At 39.8% G+C, this 20,488-nt stretch overlaps 1 protein-coding gene across 1 annotated transcript in view; it reads left to right on the top strand.

Moving 5' to 3' along the window:
• Nucleotides 1-20,488, top strand: part of LOC126236127 (insulin receptor substrate 1) — a 208,489-nt gene that overhangs the window by 172,672 nt on the left and 15,329 nt on the right. Inside the window, exons 19-20 of the mRNA XM_049945202.1 lie at nucleotides 3,605-3,903; nucleotides 18,578-18,852. Coding sequence (XP_049801159.1) covers nucleotides 3,605-3,903; nucleotides 18,578-18,852 — 574 coding nt within the window. The remainder of the gene's footprint in view (nucleotides 1-3,604; nucleotides 3,904-18,577; nucleotides 18,853-20,488) is intronic.

Genomic DNA, 20,488 nt, shown 5'->3' with positions numbered 1-20,488 from the left:
TTTGTCATATGTCACGTGCTCCAGTAAGATCTTCAAAGTTACCACATTAAGTTCAAAATTCGTGCAGTACACACATAAACAGACATCTCTAGGTGGGTGTGGAACTACCCACTTAGGTTGTAGTGCATCAAATTTTGATCTTCCAATATGTGAAATTGTATAGTTGCTCTTATAAACTGCAAAGTTTCTTTAATACTGTGAGTCATGTACCTCTTCACTTTCACAACTTTTTGACATTCAGCTGTTACAGTTATAGTGCATTTTTTGTTGGCACTCTGGCAAGACCAGTCCCATTTATCTTCCAGATAAAATGACTGCGCTATTTGAACTTGAGCTGCTTCTACAGGATGACCATAATAGGTATCTGGTCTTCCAAAGACTCCTTTTACAGACCTCACATTTCTTGATTTGACAAACTGCCTATTGGCTTCTGTCTCGGGTTCTTCGGCCGACGTTCATCTAATGATTAGATGAACGTCGGCCAAAGAACCCGAGACAAAAGCCAATAGGCAGTTTGTCAACAAGTGGCCACGAAAGCCTTAACAATTTTGTATTTCTTGATTTGCCTACCATGTACTTTTGATACTGATGGAATGTGGTTCAAAATTGTTTTCTTTGAAAATGTCTCTGGAATAATAGTTCAGACTTGCACCTTTTCACTGTACAATGCACAATATTCAACAGCTGAATTGATATTTGTGAAAAATTCCTGTCACGACGTTCAAGAGTACTTTGGTTCATTTTCTTCTGAAGATGGAGTTTCTACTTTGAAGAATGTGATCAGTTTTGCTGTAGTGTATTCATCCATAGCTTTAGTAATTTCTCTGTGCTTTCTTGATGCATACAGCTTATGAATTGACTTCACTGACAACGGTTTCTTAACAGGACTAACACCTACCTCTGTAGTTGACTGATTCAGGGTATTTAATTCTTCCTCTATTGATGCAAAATCTGCATCATCTGCACCGTGGGAGACTTCACCGTGTTCAGATACTATCATTGTTGTTATTCTATCAAAACACTTAGAACACTTTCCCAACCTGAATAAAGTCTGTTTTTTGTTTGTCTTTTATATCACTCTTTTATGGATATTCTTCAGTAAACAAATTAGCTCTGAACAACTACAGTACAGTAACCTGCAATGAACAATCACAACAAAGAACCTGACAAGGAACTACAACAAAGTGTGAGGAATATCTGCGGTTATGAAAGTGAAAAGAAACAACTGTGACAAAGAAAGTGATAAGAAATAACTACCACAAAGACAATATTTATAAACATTGTAACAAAGAAATTAGTAAGAAACAACTTCAGTTAAGACATACATTACCCTTGAAAGTGAAAAAAAATGATGTTTTAAAAATAAAACCTGTTCAACTTAAAAGTGGAAGCTCTCCTTTACGGAGAGTGTAGTACTACATGGTACTAATCAACAGAAAAAAATCTAACTTTTTTTTTTACGCAGAATATTCAAAAGGTGACAGTAAAGGAACTTTGACAGATATTTGTCCATCCAGATGGAGGATACCATTGTAATCATAAAGCAATTATCTTTGAAATAAAAAAAAAACTGTAACAAAATATCTAGAACTCTTACAGAGATACAGCATTTTAAAAAAAATTTCTGAAATTCACATCTTCCTCTTTGGAGGCCTGTATCTCAGGGCAGAAATTTTTTGCAGAAAACAAAAAAAATACGTGTTTCTTACTTACTCCTGAATTTCAACATAAGCTACATTCAATAACATCTGAGACTATGAAGGTAACCCCCCTGCCTGAAGTGATACGGATTATGCCTTTAAAGACAAAGCCCATACACAAACTAATTTAAACATACAAAGAAGTAACATTCCTGTCATCTTACTCCTTATATGTAGGGACCGGAAAAATTCACATTTTGCAGTAAATACAAAATAGATACGAATTCTACCTCAAAATGCGAAACCACAAAATTACTTGATAGACATAGTTTTATAGCTAATTGTATCCATGTGAACTATTTTATCAGAGATAGTTTGAAACAGCTTTATTTTCTGCATATAAATATTGAAACTGTCACCAATTTTCAGTTACTGATATTGTACATCATCTAGCAAAGCCTTTGGAAACAGAGAAGCATTCAGTTCATCTGTGGGAAAATGCTGCTGCTTTTCAACAGAACAATTATACTGTGTTGAAGTTTTTGCAAAAGCAAACATTCCAGTTAAAAAGTTTACAGTCAGCACTTTTTTTTCTTTAACTGTCAATTTCAAGGAATGAGGACTTACTTTGTCTTCACTCATGTAGCATGACAACCTTATAAATCTGTGCACCTAATATTTTTTTTAGCAAATTTTGACAACAATAGACATGAATTTTGCAAAAAATACTTGTGAATTTTGCCAAAACTGGATGTTACGTTTTCCAGTCCCTACCTATATGATGTTAAGATTTCTGTGTCTTATTGTTAATGCTCCTTTGATTTGTCAGTTATGTATATTTTAACACTTTAGAACTTCAGTAAGTTGTTATGCAAACAACTGCCCACCTCTTCATACCCTTCTCATCTCATTTTTCACTTCCCCACTTTCATTGTTCACCACTCCCTCTCTTTCTCTTGGTATAGTTGTTACATTCTGTGAAAGATAGGTTAAATTACGTCTGTTTTCCTTTATAGTGTTCACTTCATTTCCCTCTAAACATTCCCACCTCTCCTCCTTTGTTACACCACAATACTGAGATTTCATCAGTTTCATGCATATACAAAGTTTGGAGTGAATACTACAATTTTTTTACAAGTATATAATTAATGTGTATAATATGGATAAAGAAAGTCTGCTTACCAAAAGGCGGCATATCTGTATAATTATGCAGATTGTAAAATTACTGTGTTTCGGAACAGGGGCTCATTCTATTGACAGAAGAGAGGAAAGTGTTCAAGGAAAATAGTCTAGTAAGGCTTAGCTATACAGGAAAAGTCAAAAAGTCACCCAGGACCAACATCAAAGGAACTTAACAGATGAAATAAGAGGGGAAAATGCATTGTCAGTACCTAATGAAATTTTAAAACCTGTAATCAAGGATATGGCAGACAGGGTAATAGTAAACTTAGAGATGAGTGGAGATACATCATGATTAAACCAAACAGATTGGGGAAACTAAGTCTTTATTTATTTTCTTCTGTCAGAAGAAGGAGTTACTGTTTCTGCAGACTAGGAATTTTAAATTTTATGTTGTTGTATGTGTTAGCATCTGCTGCCACTTGATTAGGAGGTTTTACCTGTCCAGATTGTTAACAGTTCACGTTAACTGATTCTTCCGTCATAAATGAAGAGCACAGTATTGTGTATGTTGCACGGTACTAATTAGTTTTGTTGAACTGTTTTTGACTGACAAGGCCATTATCAGATTTTACCTGACTGCCGACATCAAAGAGGGTACAATACAAGTGAACAACATTGGAAAGATCCCACAGCTCACACACACACACACACACTTGATGTTATGTTTTCCAGTATGTTGCAAGAAGAAAGCTGCAAAGAAAACTGTATGATAAAGATTACATTGGAATGAAATAGTCAGTTGACCAAATATACAAGCAAAAGTGTTCTCATTTGTTCTGCAGGATTATGCTGAACAGCCAGCTGTTGATATCTCAGTGAAGCAAACTACACAAGTTACAACCAGTGCTGCTGATGGTTACCTGCCAATGCAACCAGGCTCTGGTGCATCTCGAAAACCAGAAGTTGTCACCCAGAGCACTGTGGCTCGAAGATCTGCACCACTTGATACACCTGCTGCCAGTACCAGGAGCCGTGATGGTTATGTTGAGATGTCTTGGAAGCCACCAGCTACAAGGTCACTGTTAGATGATTACCGCCCCAGCCAAACACAGCAGCGATCTGCACCAATTGCCATCACAAGGTGAATTAACAGAGACCATATATTCCTCTTAAATTGTATTATAGTTTTTATATTTATTGTTTGTTAAATTGTGGGTAATGTAGCTTGGGCCACTGAGCTCCTGACAACTGGTATGTTGTCTTAAGCAATAATGGAATTGAATACAGGGTGTATACGATCCGGGAGATCCCGGAAAAACCCGGGAATTTTTTCATCTGGGAGAAAACCGGGAAAAACCCGGGATTCTTTAGAATTCCGGGAATTTTTCATTGTTTTAGTTTACAGTTAAATTTTTATAACTTTGACTGGTAAGAACCAATACTCTAACAAAGAATATTACTGTATCTCGCTACTGCAGAATAATACTGCAGCAATAAAAAACAAATGAGAGAGAAAGAAACGAAAATAAAATTTAAGTTGCAAAGGAAATTCACCATATACAACAACAGAACACACTTATCTTACAAGCGTCTGCCAACAGCAAAATGTGTCAAAGGCTTTATGAAGACTATGCAATGTTTCATAACAACAAATTGCCTCCGATGAGCGTAACGTCACAACTTTACATTAGATTCGTTTGAGAGGTTGCGAGTGAGCTTATCCGCATGTGCAGTTGAGTCTCGTATGAGTAGTACCTTCTCCTGCTTCTGGCTTCAGAAGTGTGGCAGTTAGCTGTATAAGCAATAGCAGGAAGCAGCCAGATGCTATCTGGAAAAATTTTACTGGTGCGCCTAAGCTGCCAGATTCACATATGTGCAACAGGCCTGGAACTAGGGGGCGGGGGCAAACCAGGTTATCTGCCCCGCGCGACAGTTTCGGGGGGTGGGGGGTGGGGGGGGGGTGCCAAATTTATATTATCGAGGAAAAAGACCTTGTTTCACAAAGCCCCTAGCAACCAGCGCACGTTCGTCTATCGATTTCTCATATGATTTTGAACGCATCCCTGTTGGTTTTTGAACAAATTCTAAGTCAATTTCTGAAAGAATCGTAAGTTGATTTTTGAATGCGTGCATAGTGTACGTGATGTCTCTGCCAGGGGAATCCCCGCCGCATCTAGAAATAAACTTTCCTGCAGACAAATAGGGATGGGTCTATACGAGCTGAGCGGAATAAAGCCGAACAGATGAATGCCTGTCGCTGTTTATGTGGTTGACTGGGTTTGCAAATGATCAGCGTTGTTATAACTGCTAGCGAATTCCATAGATTCAGACTACCAGAGTGGAAACAAACGACTAACAGGAATAACAGGCAACAAAGATTGTGTATTGTCTCTTCCGTGTGTCCAAGAAATTGAAATTTTGACAGAAAATTTTGGGCCAAACCGCGACACTGCTAAGGGCCAGTTATACAGTCCCTGGCTAGCAGCTGCTAAAGTTCTATTCTGGGAGTAGCGTGGAAAATGCGTTGTACGAACACGTAATAACACCCAACCGGATAACTAAACCGGTGACGAAATTAACCAGAGAATAAGTTTTGACACTGGCAGGAATAGTTACCGAATTTGTAATAAGATTGTTTGTTAGAATGTGGAAGGAGAAGAAACGGGGACTCTCACAAATTACTGGAGAATATGACGATTCGAAATTTATTTAAAAATTTAGTACTACTACTTTTCGATCTCATGCTTCAGAAGCTAGAGAGTATGAATGAAATGTGGAACTACACTCCTGGAAATTGAAATAAGAACACCGTGAATTCATTGTCCCAGGAAGGGGAAACTTTATTGACACATTCCTGGGGTCAGATACATCACATGATCACACTGACAGAACCACAGGCACATAGACACAGGCAACAGAGCATGCACAATGTCGGCACTAGTACAGTGTATATCCACCTTTCGCAGCAATTCAGGCTGCTATTCTCCCATGGAGACGATCGTAGAGATGCTGGATGTAGTCCTGTGGAACGGCTTGCCATACCATTTCCACCCGGCGCCTCAGTTGGACCAGCGTTCGTGCTGGACGTGCAGACCGCGTGAGACGACGCTTCATGCAGTCCCAAACATGCTCAATGGTGGACAGATCCGGAGATCTTGCTGGCCAGGGTATTTGACTTACACCTTCTAGAGCACGTTGGGTTGCACGAGATACATGCGGACGTGCATTGTCCTGTTGGAACAGCAAGTTCCCTTGCCGGTCTAGGAATGGTAGAACGATGGGTTCGATGACGGTTTGGATGTACCGTGCACTATTCAGTGTCCCCTCGACGATCACCAGTGGTGTACGGCCAGTGAAGGAGATCGCTCCCCACACCATGATGCCGGGTGTTGGCCCTGTGTGCCTCGGTCGTATGCAGTCCTGATTGTGGCGCTCACCTGCACGGCGCCAAACACGCATACGACCATCATTGGCACCAAGGCAGAAGCGACTCTCATCGCTGAAGACGACACGTCTCCATTCGTCCCTCCATTCACGCCCGTCGCGACACCACTGGAGGCGGGCTGCACGATGTTGGGGCGTGAGCGGAAGGCGGCCTAACGGTGTGCGGGACCGTAGCCCAGCTTCATGGAGACGGTTGCGAATGGTCCTCGCCGATACCCCAGGAGCAACAGTGTCCCTAATTTGCTGGGAAGTGGCGGTGCGGTCCCCTACGGCACTGCGTAGGATCCTACGGTCTTGGCGTGCATCCGTGCGTCGCTGCGGTCCGGTCCCAGGTCGACGGGCACGTGCACCTTCCGCCGACCACTGGCGACAACATCGATGTACTGTGGAGACCTCACGCCCCACGTGTTGAGCAATTCGGCGGTACGTCCACCCGGCCTCCCGCATGCCCACTATACGCCCTCGCTCAAAGTCCGTCAACTGCACATACGGTTCACGTCCACGCTGTCGCGGCATGCTACCAGTGTTAAAGACTGCGATGGAGCTCCGTATGCCACGGCAAACTGGCTGACACTGACGGCGGCGGTGCAGCTAGCGCCATTCGACGGCCAACACCGCGGTTCCTGGTGTGTCCGCTGTGCCGTGCGTGTGATCATTGCTTGTACAGCCCTCTCGCAGTGTCCGGAGCAAGTATGGTGGGTCTGACACATCGGTGTCAATGTGTTCTTTTTTCCATTTCCAGGAGTGTATTTCCTAACACAAAACTTTTTGCTTGTAGTAGGCCTAATAGGCATTTGGTATTGGTACTTCGTGTATTATATTCCGTCGTGTTATAAAAATGACCATTGGTGCCAAAACAGTCTCGTTTGTTTGGTTTGTGTAACAACTGCTGCAATATTGGCAGGCCTATTTCATTTTATATAGCAGTGACAAAATACACGTAATCAGATCGAGAAACCACACCAGTCTTGGGTACAATTTGTATTAACAGCTTTTCTAGTATTAGACAACATTTCGTTTTTTCATGTAGCAAAACATTGACGAACTTTGATGAGGTAGTAGATTCTTTACCAGAAAGGAAAGTACACCATATAAAGATGTCGCAGGCTTAGAGAGAAAAGAAGCTAGGACTTAACAATTGAAGAAATGTGTACTGTCTTGCTTTTCTCTTGTCTTTACTCGTTTTATGTGTCCTGTATTTAATTTTATGTCACACAAATCAGCAAGTTATTAGCTAACAGGCAGTAAAGACTGCAAATTTTCTGAAGAGTTCTTGTTCTGCCGGTTACAAATAATACCCACCAGTATTAATTCCGAGATTTTTTTAAAGAGGAGCAGGATGTCAAACCGGCTTACTGGGAGCAGGAGAGGCACCACAGGACATTTTAATTTCCACTGGTATGAATATAGTTTGTGCCACCCATTCCATTACAAAATATTACATGTTTGAATTCCACAGAGCGAAATTCAAAAGACGTGCAATGGAAGAATGCTGGGTGAAGAGGCGTGGCACTGCACTGTGCCACACTTAAGACCAAATAACATGTCTTACGTTCCCTCGAATATATATGTTTTATGTACCAGACTCTTCAGAAAGATGTGTGCTATGAAATGAAGATAGTTTTGTAAAGTCGATTTTTAAATTTTTGGCATCGTACCTCAGATGCTCAAGGGAGGGGGGAGCACCACTATCTAATATTGCCCAGGTCCGGAAATATCCTAGATCTGGACCTGATTTACAGAGCAGTATGTGTGGTAGTGGGAGGAGGTAGTCTCCACATGACCCGTGTTTACATTAAGTGATTTTGCTGTTTCCTCTTCGTTTATTGCTCTCACTTCGAACAAAAACAAAATGGATTTCTGTGGCCGGGACCTATCAAGTGAATTAAAATACATTCACATAATTACAGAAGGCTAAAATATGTAATTAGTTTCAGATTTTATTTTGTTTCCACCTTTCTGACAGTCAAGCCTTAATCGCCTTGCAGAACACTGAAGTTATTTTTGTCGGTTTGTTAAAGAAACTTTACTTTCACTAATCTTTTCTGCTGAGGCAGTAAATTTATTTGAAACTAAGTGTTTAATTCCACACTATTGGCTAGTTTCAACTGTTCGCAGCATTTCAAGTTCACATTTTCATCTTCTAGGACGTATGGCATTAAATCCAAACATGAGATAATACAGTACAGGTACTCCAAGAAAATTTACATCTGAATCTGGACATACGAATGTGCACTTTAAGCCAAATGATGCATTTTAGTATAGTTCACAAAATTCCAATGCTCTTGGAGTGCCCTCTAATGTCTTGTTTCTTTTATGACATAATGTAAGATCTTTTAATGTTTTACACGTATGAACATACGGGCTTCCTGTGTCATCCTAGCTGCGCAAGTGCTACGAAACCTGTTATTTGGCATGCTCTGGCAACTGCTGAAACAATTCTGTTTCTAACAGGTCATGGGAAAATATTGCAAATGGTTGTTTGGAAAGCATTACTTTCAAAGTAAATTTCCTTTTACGCAAGATGGACTCTGTGCGCGCGAACGTACAATGAATTTCTTAATTCACAGAGCATTTGACTCTCATTCAAAAATCAAATATTTGAGGGCGACCATTTAGAATATTTTTGAGCCCAGAAGATCAGACATTTATGTCGTTAAAAAATTTACTGGCACATTTTTGTGATGTATCTTTAAAGTGTAAAATGCGCAAAAATGATCATTATGTGTTAAAGCTTAGCTTCTCTTGCAGCTTATTAATCTTAGTGATCAATATTATACGTAAAAGCTTGATTTTTGAGGTAGTGGTATTGGACCTAGTTCAGATCGTGGCTAGAACTGTTCCAAGTCAGGGTTCAATGTTAGATTTGCTGTTGGAAGGGTTTGGGTTGCAATGTGATATTTCCAATTGACGTTATGTGTGGAGGAAATAGCTCCTTCACCAAAGCAACATGATTAAATGCATTGCCTCTCAGAGCAACGGTAACTCACAATTACAAGAATCAGCCACAACAGTAGAGTGTTCTCAACTTCTTACTTAAGGCACGCTCCCCACCTGAATTATCTTTATTGTACAAGGAGCTTACTTTCAGCCCTAAACTTGCATTTAATAATGTTGCTTTGGTGAAACTCCTTCAAACACAGTGGCATCTGGAAATACCACTTTCCAACCCAATCCCAAAACCTTTCCAGCAAGAAACCTGACATTGAATTCTGCCTTGAACAGTTCCAAACATGACCCCAACTTTGTCCATCACCACTACCTCAAAATCACCCCTTACAAACCTTGCAAGAATTCCTAACATCTAGCATTGATTCACAACACTTTCTCAGTTTCATACAACATCACCCTAACCTCTCTTCTGCGGATCCTTCGTTCCCTAAAAACTGATGACTCCAGTCCATCATTATCCTCCCAGAGGGCAATGGGTCTATCACTGTATTACTTGAACGACAGGAGTATGTAAGCAATCGTCTGTGACAGGTGCCTGTCACCTGTACATACAGCATCTGCCATCAAGATCACATCCTTGTGCCACAAACTGTCCTCCAGTTCCTCCTTAAACCAAGTGGCTCCTCACAAGGACTAATACCTTAATCCCTAGAACTTCTCACCCCACCCAAACCATGCACTCCGTTTACCTTCTTCTGAAGATCCACAAACCCAATCAGTCTGGCCATTCCATAGTTGCTAGCTTCAAAGCACCTATTGATCATATATCTGCCTTAAGTAACCAACACTTGCAACCTATAGAACAGACTCCTCTCCTATATTAAAGACATTAACCAATTCCTAGAGTCCCTGAAATCTGTGCCCATCCCAGCCCCACCACACATCTTGCTTGTCGCCATTGATGCAACCGCCCTCTTTACTAACAACTCTCATGTACATGCTCTGTCTGCTTCTGAACATTAACTCAACCATGTTGACCTCATCCTCATTGAAGGTCACCCACACACATATATTCACATTAAACCTACTAATAAACAACAGTACTTACGTTTTGACAGCTACCATCCTTTCAATGCCATATGTTCCCTCCCGTACAGCTTTGATGTTCAAGGCAAACATGTTTGTTCAGGTGCAGACTCTTTACAGCAACATACCTCCGTTCTCACCTCAGCCTTCACTGGACACAATTACCTCACCAACTTAGTTCAAAAGCAGATTCCCGGGCCATCACATCCAATCCTAGTACTGCTGATCTCTCCAAAAAACAACTTAGGAGTACACCTCTTGTCATTCAGTCCTATCCTGGTCATGAATGTGGCTTCAACAAAGCTATGAGTTCCTAAAAGCATGCCTTGAAATGATGTCCATTCTGTGTCCATTCTGTCTGACATTTTTCCCACACACCTAGAATTTCATCCGCCCACTCTATCCCCCCCGCTCCTCCCCCAATATTTGCAATAGACCCTCTTGCTGCCCTCATTTTCCTATCCTGTAGCTCCTGCCCCAGTGACCATCTCAGCAATAAGACTTACCCTATGCACCCTCATACTACCTGTAACTGGCAAAACGTATACTATCAAAGGAAGAGCCACCTGTGAAACAACACATCATTTACCAGCTTTTATGTAAACACTGTTCGGCTGTTTACATTGGTATAACTACCACCAAGTTATCAGTTAGGGTGGATGTGCATAGACAAAGGGTGTATACTGGCAACACACACAATATCCTGTTGCTGAGAATGGTGTATAAAATGACAGTCATGACCTTGGTGCCTGTTTCACCACAAGTGCCATCTGGATTCTTCCCTCTGACACCAGTTTCTCAGAGTTCTGCACGTGGGAACTGCTCTAACAACATGTCTTTGGTTCTTACTACCTACCTGGTCTTAATTTATGTTACTTTCTTCAGTCTCAGTATTTCCGCTCAGTAACTATTTCTTTCTTCCGGCCCTAAACTTTTTTTTTTCCTGACTTGTTTTTCTCCCATTCCCACCTCTACCACACACAATTCACATAGCTTTCCACTCCTATTAACTCTTCCATGATATTTTGTCAGTAATCTCTGTCTTGCTTATTACCGTACCATGTTCTTTTTCTCCCGCCTCCAAAACTCGTTTTTTGTTAAGATATTTACACTAATTTCAATACAGAATAGTGCTTTTGCATATTGAGCTCAGTGTTCTTATTTATTTATTTATGTGCAAAATCCCCCCCCCCCCCAATTACATCACTTGTAATGCTACATGTCTAGATTCAGTTTGTACTAGCTGAGAAACCTCATGTTGCTAGAGTATTTATTTATTCCAATCTTCTGTTAGTCCAGCCCCCTCTCCCCATTTCTTTCTCATCTCCTACTTATGAGCATTACTTGCAAATTATGGTCATTAAATCGGTTTATGTTGTTTCTAAGGAGACCAGGGAATATATTAAATCCTGTGCCAATGTGGGAAATCATACCCTGGCCAGGCATGTGGCATTGTTAAGGATAGGTGCACTGAACATAGATATTACACCAAATTGGGTCAGTCAGGAAAGTCTGCTATTGCTGAACACTGTCATGACATGGGACATAGTGTGAACTACAGAGAGAGACAAAGATCTTTTCATCCATTTCCATGCACTGGTACTTCATCATCAAAGAGGCAGTCGAAATATGTACAAGTAACAACCTGATTGATAGAGAGACAGGATTTCAACTCAGCACGGCACAGGAACCAGTACTGGCAGTACTGAGGCATCATCGGCCACAGATGAATGAGTCTGAGTTAACACAGAAGGAGAATCGAGGTCCACAAGCTTAAATTGGATACCAACACTATGCCCATATGTGAGCTGGGCTTACTAGTAATACCATTTTCATCAGCAGTCTTGTTTGCAGATAAGTTTGTTATTTTTTCCTCTATATCTGTCTTGTAAAAGCTACATCATCTACCATTCCGTTGGGTTGTAGTGTTTGAGATCTTGTTAGTTTATGTGGTTTTCCATGTCTTCTGTTTGATCATCCTCAGGCACAAAATATTTGAGTATATAGGTGGCAGTTTCACTTAAATGTGGTGTTGTGTTATCACTTTTCCTTAAACCTCTCGTAGAAGTGTTATTGCCAGTTTTCCCTGATGTAATTCAATTGACTGCGTTCTGAGGGTTATTTATTGGTATCAGGCTGCAATATTACTTCCAGGACTGTGTTTTTGCTTTCTGAATAGTTGTGCTGTATCCCTTCTTCTCTTTACAATACTGTTGCTTTCATAGCTCCCTCAGTCATTTGCTCTCCTTTGTCCTCTGATAAATTTGCCATAATGTTTTGTTTCTTTTTGCCTTTACTTTTTACTCAGATGCCCACCAGGAGACAGTTTTCTACCAGACCTGTAATTCATTTGGTTTTATGTCTTGATAATTAATTGCATGAGGTATCTGAGACATCTTCAAATTCTGTGATAAGAGGTTCAGTACTAGTTTCCAATTGAACTTTTTCTGCCAGATTTTCTAGTCTTTTCTTTTTAAGTTGTGTAAGTCTATGTTTTGTAAATACTTTAGTGTGTGTGTGTGTGTGTGTGTGTGTGTGTGTGTGTGTGTGTGAGAGAGAGAGAGAGAGAGCTCTTCCAACAAGTAACCGTCAGACCCCTCAGTTTGTCGTCTCTAATAATAAATTTTTTGGTTTGAAATATGCTTCCATGACATGACATTGGGCACACTCCTATGTTGAAAGTACTGATCCACTGGTCAGAGCTGTTCTCTTATTTACTGCACTTCCAGTGGTTTGGCATAGGCAGTAGATAAGAAGTGGTCATAACTAAATCAGTATCGCTCTTTCCTATATTATTTTTGAAAGTTTTTTTGTGATTCCCCTCGTTCAATATATATAGATTAGTGGATGCCAGGAATTTTTCAAATCTCTTTTCCTCTGGAGTTTGTTACTGTGTTATGCCATGTGTTAGATCTTGCATTGCTGTCCATAACAATTACTAAATCAACTCCTTTGCTATAGGTTGTCATATTGTCAGTTTTCCTCATTTTATCTTTGATGACTTTTGTAGTGTCTAAGTGTGCTAAATATGAAAGTGACCAATTTTCTTTTATTGTTTGTTCAAATACTGAGTCTTCACAGAACAAGTGGCTGATGATTATGAAATCAATATCTTTTTTGGTTGGCAGTATTGCTACTCTTCCCCTTGTGCTAAGTAGCTTATAACATCTAGTGATTCCATTGCCGTTTTGTTGATAACAACATGTTTTTTGGATGAAAGCATAGTCAATACAATATTACATGGTGAGCTGCATTAGGTTAGTTGTTGCAGCTCGGGAGCACTGTAGATTTATTTTTACGCACCATATTTGTTTTCGGAGAGACCATTTCATTTGGGTTGTACCTGGTGTTGCCATTAGTGGCAGTGAAATTGTATTCATGTTGTGTACTGTTTACTTCAAACATATCAATGCTACTGCATTGTTCTCGTCTGAACACAGAGACAGTGAACATGTAAATAGGAGTAACAGGGGATATTGAATGTATACACAGAAGGGCAGCATGAATAGTCACAGGGTTGTTAGACCCATGAGAGAGTGTTAAAGAGATACAGAAAAAGCTGAACTGTTAGGCTCTTGAACATAGACGTAAACTATCCCAAGAAAGCCTACTCACAAACTTTTAATAACCATCTTTAAATGATGACTGTAAGAATTTCCTACAACCCCCTACGTATCGCTCATATAGGGCTCATGAGGACAAGATTAGATTAATTATAGAACACACAGAGGCATTTAAACAGTGATTGGGGAGTGGGAAGAAACCCTGATAACTGGTACTATCGGACATACCCTCTGCTGTGCACTTCACAGTATTTTGTAGAGTATAGAAGTAGATGTAGATGTATCTCATTCAGCAGCCATTTCTTTTTTAATCACACTTATTGTTCACTGTAGATGACAACGTTTGTCGATTGTTTTGATTTTTGTGAGTTTCTTATCAATTAATTGTTGCAGTGCTACAAAATCTTTGGTGTACTGTTTTACTAACAGAAGTATTAGTTTCTGATTTCATGTTGCTTTCAAAAAGGGCACTGCTTATTCAGGAAGCTGATACTGATTAACCACATGCAGATCCAGTATCTATCATTTTGTTGTTTAGCAACAGATGCAGGTGGTCTGTCAGTAACAGCAGATTTGTTTCTCATTCAGCATTAAATTTTCTGTTGTTGGTGTACCTTATAGACTATTGTTCCAAAATTCTTTGTTTGGAATAAACCATCTTTGATATCTCTATTGTCAATTTCGCTCTATTCAGTTGTTTGAGAATTTACAGTGAACAACAATAATTCCTCTGCATATTAAGAACTTCGTGTATCCCCACTTTTTATTTCATTCTTTTCTAGTATAGTGTCGTTCTTCTGGCAGTTTCAATCAAATACTTCGTTAGTTCCATTTGTAGGCTATTGTGTGTGTGTGTGTGTGTGTGTGTGTGTGTGTGTGTGTGTTGATGGGGGGGTTAAATGAATGTGGGAACAGTTTATCAAACCTGAAATGTACTCCACTTCAAGAAGTTCAAAAGGACATTAATTGTCTCCCAGTAAAACTTGTTTCCAGGTGTTTGAAATGACTGTCATTATCTCCCCGCCAACCTTGTTTCTTTGGAATTTTGTACTTGTAAAAAGAATGAAGATAGCTTTAAAAATTAAGAGAGCAGAATTTTTCAATTTCAAGAAGAGTAAAATCCTTTCACAATGTTGGCTGCAAAATATACACCCGCCCTCTGTTGACTTCCTTGGTGACAAATCATTTAAGTTGACAAAATACATTTTTTTTCTTTTCCTTCAGCTGTATTTATTGGTGTTACTTTTAATTGCTATTGAGTTGAGAATTAGGCACTTTTTACCTTCTGATGTCTTTTTAGTAGAGAGAGAAGAAGACAGGACGAGTCGTGGACTTCTGTTGGTTTATGTGTGTGTTTCAAGAATGTGAAAGGGAGGCAGTAATTGAGAAAGGAGCGAAAGAGGGCTGCAGCCTGTCGTCCATAACAATGCAGGAAACCGAAGAGATGTATGGATGGAGGAGGAATGAAATGTTCAAGGGAAATAAATAAAAACTTTTGTGGTTTGCCGCTTACACATTACTTCTGGCAGAGTGGCAAAGAGCTTTGAAAGACCAGTTGAATAAAATTGGTAGTGTCTTGAACGGAGTGTACGAGATGAACATCAACAAAAGTAAAACAATAGTAATTGAGAATAGTCAAATTAAATCAGGTTATACTGAGGTAATTACACTGAAACGTCAAAGAAACTGGTATAGGCATGTGTATTCAAATACAGAGATATGTAAACAGGCATCATACAGTGCTGTGGTCAGCAACACGTATATGTACAACAAGTGTCTTGTACAGTTGTTAGATCAGTTACTACTGCTACAATGGCAGGCTATCAAGATTTGAGTGAGTTTGAATATGGTGTTATAGTTGGCGCACGAGAGCGGGACACAGCATCTCCAAGGTAATGATGAAGTGGAGATTTTCCCGTACTATTATTTCATGAGTGTACCGTGAATATCAGAAATATAGTAAAGCATCAAATCTCAGACATCCCTGTGGCCAGAAAAAGAGATCCTGCAAGAACAGGACCAACGACGACTGAAGAGAATCATTCATTGTGACAGAGAAGTGCAATCCTTCCACAAATAGTTGCAGATTTCAGTGTTGGTCTGTCAGCAAGTGTCAGCATGTGAACCATGCAATGAAACATCAGCGATATGGGCTTTTGGAGCCGAAGGCCCATTCGTTTATCTTTGATGACCAGAAACGTATTCTCTGGTTGGACGAGACTCGTTTCAAATTGTATCGAGCAGATGGACGTGTACGGGTATGGAGACAATCTCATGAATCCATGGACGCCGCATGTCAGCAGGGGACTGTTCAAGCTGGTGGAGGCTCTGTAATGCTGTAGAGTATGTGCAGTTGGAGTGATATAGGATCCCTGATACTTCTAGATACAACTCTGATAGGTAACACGTACATAAGTATCCTGTTTGATCGCCTGCATCCATTCATGTCCATTGTGCATTCCGACGGACTTGGCCAATTACAGCAGTACAGTGCAACACCTCACACATCCAGAATTACTACAGAGTGGCTCCATGAACACTCTTCAGAGTTTAAACATTCCACTGCCCACCAAACTCCCCAGATATGAACATTATTGAGCATATCTGGGATGTCATACAATGTGCTGTTCAGAAGAGATCTCCACTCCCTTGTACTCTTATGGATTTATGGACAGCCCTGCAGAATTCATGGTGTCAATTCCTTCCAGCACTACTACAGACATTCGTTTTGCAGCATTTCGGCATGCTCACATTTCCCTACACGACATTAGGCAGCTGGAACAGTTTCTTTGGCTCTTCATTGTAGATCAGGAAATGAAACATGAAAAGTACCAGATGAGTTTTGTCATTTGGGCATTCAGATAACTGATAGTGGCAGAAGTAAAGAGAATATAAAATTTAGACTGGCAAGAAGAAATATGTTAACACTGAACGTAAATATAAGTGATAGAAAATCTTTTCTAGATATATTGAATGTATCCTTATTGGAAGTGATACTTGGAAAATAAACAGTACAGGCTGGAAAAAAAAACAGAAGCTATTAACAAGTGGTATTACAGAAGAATGCCGAAGATTCATTGGGTAGATTAATAACTAACTAGGGATAGCAGGGTAGGGTTGTAGGATGATGCTAGTGCTGCCTATGGGAGTGTACAGGGATGTGATGGGGATAGGATAGGGGCTACGAGGTGCAGCACCTGGAGTCTGGTCTTGGAAGGGAGTGAAAGGGAAAGTAGAGAAGGGGAACTGTGCGGGTGCACTGACAGGATAGAAGCCATTTATAGGGTTGGAGCGTTTGCAGGGAAGAGGGGATAGAGGCAGGGGGAGGACAGGAACTAGCAAAGGTTGACACAAGAGAGCTTTTGAGAATGAAGGATTTGTTGCAGGGAGAGTTTTCACCTGAATAATTTGAAAAAGTGTATGTGGGTGGGAAGAATCCAGATGGCACAAGCCGTGAAACAATTGGTGAAACTGAGCCCATTTTCTTGGACAGCATGCTCAACCAGGTCCTGTTGTCCCTTGGCCACAGTTTGGTGGTGGCAGTTCATGTAGACAGACAGCTCATTTGACAGACAGCACATGTAGAATGCCACACAGGTTTTGCTGCTAAGTTGGTAGGCCACAAAGCTGCTTTCACAAGTGGCCCTGCCTTGCCTTTCATGCATTTCTGCCATGCATTGTATTGAAAACCAACGTAACTCCATTCAGTTTTTATAATTCTAAGTTGCATCGAGTGCCGTACTAGGTACAAGTTTTAAAATTTATGTCGTGCAGACTGTGTCCTAGAAAGTATACTTTCATGGGTACATTACTGGGTGTGATGTACAAGCATTGGTTATTTACTGGCAGCAGATGGAACTTTCTGATACAACTTCCTTTGGATTTTGTACTTAACTCTGCTGTTGACCTAATATCTGTTAAAGATTCTCAAATTGAAATATATATCTGCTTTACTTATTCAAAACTATATACCATACTGGGACTTAAACCCAATTCGATTCTCGTAAACACAGTTTTTTCAAACTTTTATTTTAATTCATAAAATTAATATTTTATTTTTTAATTACTAATCACATTAATATGTGAGTTCATAATAAATTAAAATCTGGTATAAAGCATTATATAGAAAATAAGGTACTTTCTAATTTTTAGCAATTACAAATAAATACAAACATAAAATTAAAACAATTGTTAATTATGTATAAATATTTTTTTTAATTTAACAATAATACATACAGAATTTTTGAATGAAATTTTAATTTATGATGACTACTTGTATTTTCATGTCATTTATTATTAAAAAGACATCTTTATTTGGAAGTGATCCATTTTTTGCTATTTTAACATGTCATTATAAAATGCAAAGCAAGTGTGTCTACCAAGAATCAAACCAGTGACCTCACGATTACAAGAGTAAAGCTTGATGCCCATTGCTATAGTCGCCTCTGTTAATAGCTTGAATTATTTTATACTTAACTGTGCTTAGAGCTGTTCAAAGAAAATTTTTTCGAGAGGTTTGAGAGGTGCATTGAACTGCCTTAGGAAATTAATGTCTTGGCACTGACCTTAAAACCCTAGAGGTACAAAAAAAATCGAAGAAGATCAGTCAGTATGATTCCCTCGTGCATCTGCATCTCACCTTCTGATCAGTTTTAATCTGCAATGAAATTTAATTACAGTGTACATGACATTGCAAAGTGAACATTTTCTATAACTTTTTACTTTATATTATGTTTCTGTATGCAGAATTTTTGTGAACTGTTTTGTCTGTATAGCTGTAGGTTATGAGTCAGTAAAACAACATACATTGAATATCCATGTCAATTGCAGGTGCACACCACCCAAAGCATTGCAGCTATCACCATCACCTGGATCGAGTCCATTTTCATCACTGCGCCGGCAGCGACGTGTACCTCATGTAGTAGCAGACGTGCCCACTCCCTCTGGCTCAGTCTTTCCATTTAGTCCTGGAAGTCCTTCAAGTCGACCCTTTCCCGGAGAAGACGATGCCGAGAAGGAGCCAGATCGGAAGTGTGCTGTGGATGCAACTGGTGGATGTCTACGGCTATCAGCTCAGTCACCGCCTTCGGATAGTTCGGCATCAGGTATGTTTCACAGTACAGTTGAACCTCCTTGCATGGGGATACTGTTGACTCACTCCTTCATGTGAGAAAGATGAAATTGTATATTGGTTTATTGTTATACATGTGAATGATGGTAAAGAATTACACACAATTGAAGCTTTGATGACAAGTAAATGAATGTTTGCATGAAAAGTGCTCAGTGTTCTTGCCGTGTCAGATTCAGATAAAACCCAAGCTTTCAGTTATTGACTCTATCGTGATCATCAGGGGCTAAGTCTGACTGGCATGAAACCGGTGGCACTCCCACATTTATACCCAGAGGACAGCATGTGACTGACTCATTTACATAATGACAACTCGGAAATGGTGCATACTGAGGTGGCATCCTGTACGTCAATAAATTTTGTTTGCGATCATCATCCTTTGCTTCAGGCGGTAAACTTCGAGAAGTTTTCCTCTGTGTTCTTTCTTTGTTAAATACACACTTCCATCCATTGCTAAGCACATACCTGGCATGTATATTGGAGTTGTAATCACAAAGTCTAATTTTAACTGCTTTTCTGATCAGTAATCCATTGTGTGAGCAAATATCCTTGTTTGTTCAGACAAAACTGGCTATTCATGTAGCAGTGCATGGAAGCATGCACTTCATGAAGGAAGAGCACAGAGGAAGATTTCTTGCAATTTGCCACCTTATGTAAGGGATGCTGTTGCAAGTGAACACGTAAACAAAATCTGTTGACATAAAGGGTGCCTCCAAAGTACACACAATTTCCATGTCATCATGACATAATCCAGTCCTGAGGGTATAAAAGTGGGAGCATAGCCAGTTTCATGATAGTCACACTTATCCCCTAATGATGACGATGATGGTGGCAATCATCAAAAGCTTGGAATTTTATCCATATTTGATGCATCAAGTAAATGGAGAACTTTTTATGCAAGTACTCCGTTGTGAATTATTTCATAGCCAGATTGCATGGTTGTTTGTGACGTTCAGGATTGCTTTTAATTAATCTGCCAAGTGGAAACTTTTCCAGCAGGGTTTTATAACTAAAGATTTGAATCTTAGCCTCTCCTTCTTTTACTAGTCACAATACTGCGATTGGACTCTGACCAAAGTATTCTGATTTGTCCGCATGGAAGTGGTAGGGTTTCTGTGAATATCAATATATGGAGTGGGAATCCTATTAAACTGTGTGTAAAATGTCCATTACTTTATCTTTTGTGTACAATATATTGGTTCAGCAAGCTGCACATTTATGAACTGCCATAGGCTTCAGGACATTATAGACCCACTAGTTTAATTTCATATTTTGTATTGCAAATAAGTGCATTTTCTGAGAAGGACCGTCTCCATCTACTTCTACATCTACATACATACTCCGCAAGCCACCGTATGGTGCATGGTGGAGGATGCCTTGTACCACAACTAGACATTTCCTTTCCTGTTCCACTCACGGATAGAGTGAGAGAAAAGCAACCGTCTATATGCCTCTATATGTGCTCTAATTTCTAGCATCTTATCCAGTAATGCACTTTCATAAATCTTTGTTACTTCCATGAGTCATTTGTACTGTAGTTTGTATTGTCAGGTAAAAACTGTAACAGTATGGCTATTGCATTCAGCATGACAGAACATTTTCAAAGTTATTGG

Source organism: Schistocerca nitens, chromosome 2 (assembly GCF_023898315.1).
Source record: "Schistocerca nitens isolate TAMUIC-IGC-003100 chromosome 2, iqSchNite1.1, whole genome shotgun sequence".
NCBI lineage: Eukaryota > Metazoa > Arthropoda > Insecta > Orthoptera > Acrididae > Schistocerca > Schistocerca nitens.
The sequence above is the reverse complement of the archived record's forward strand: the minus strand, read 5'-3'. Positions and strand labels throughout refer to the sequence as shown.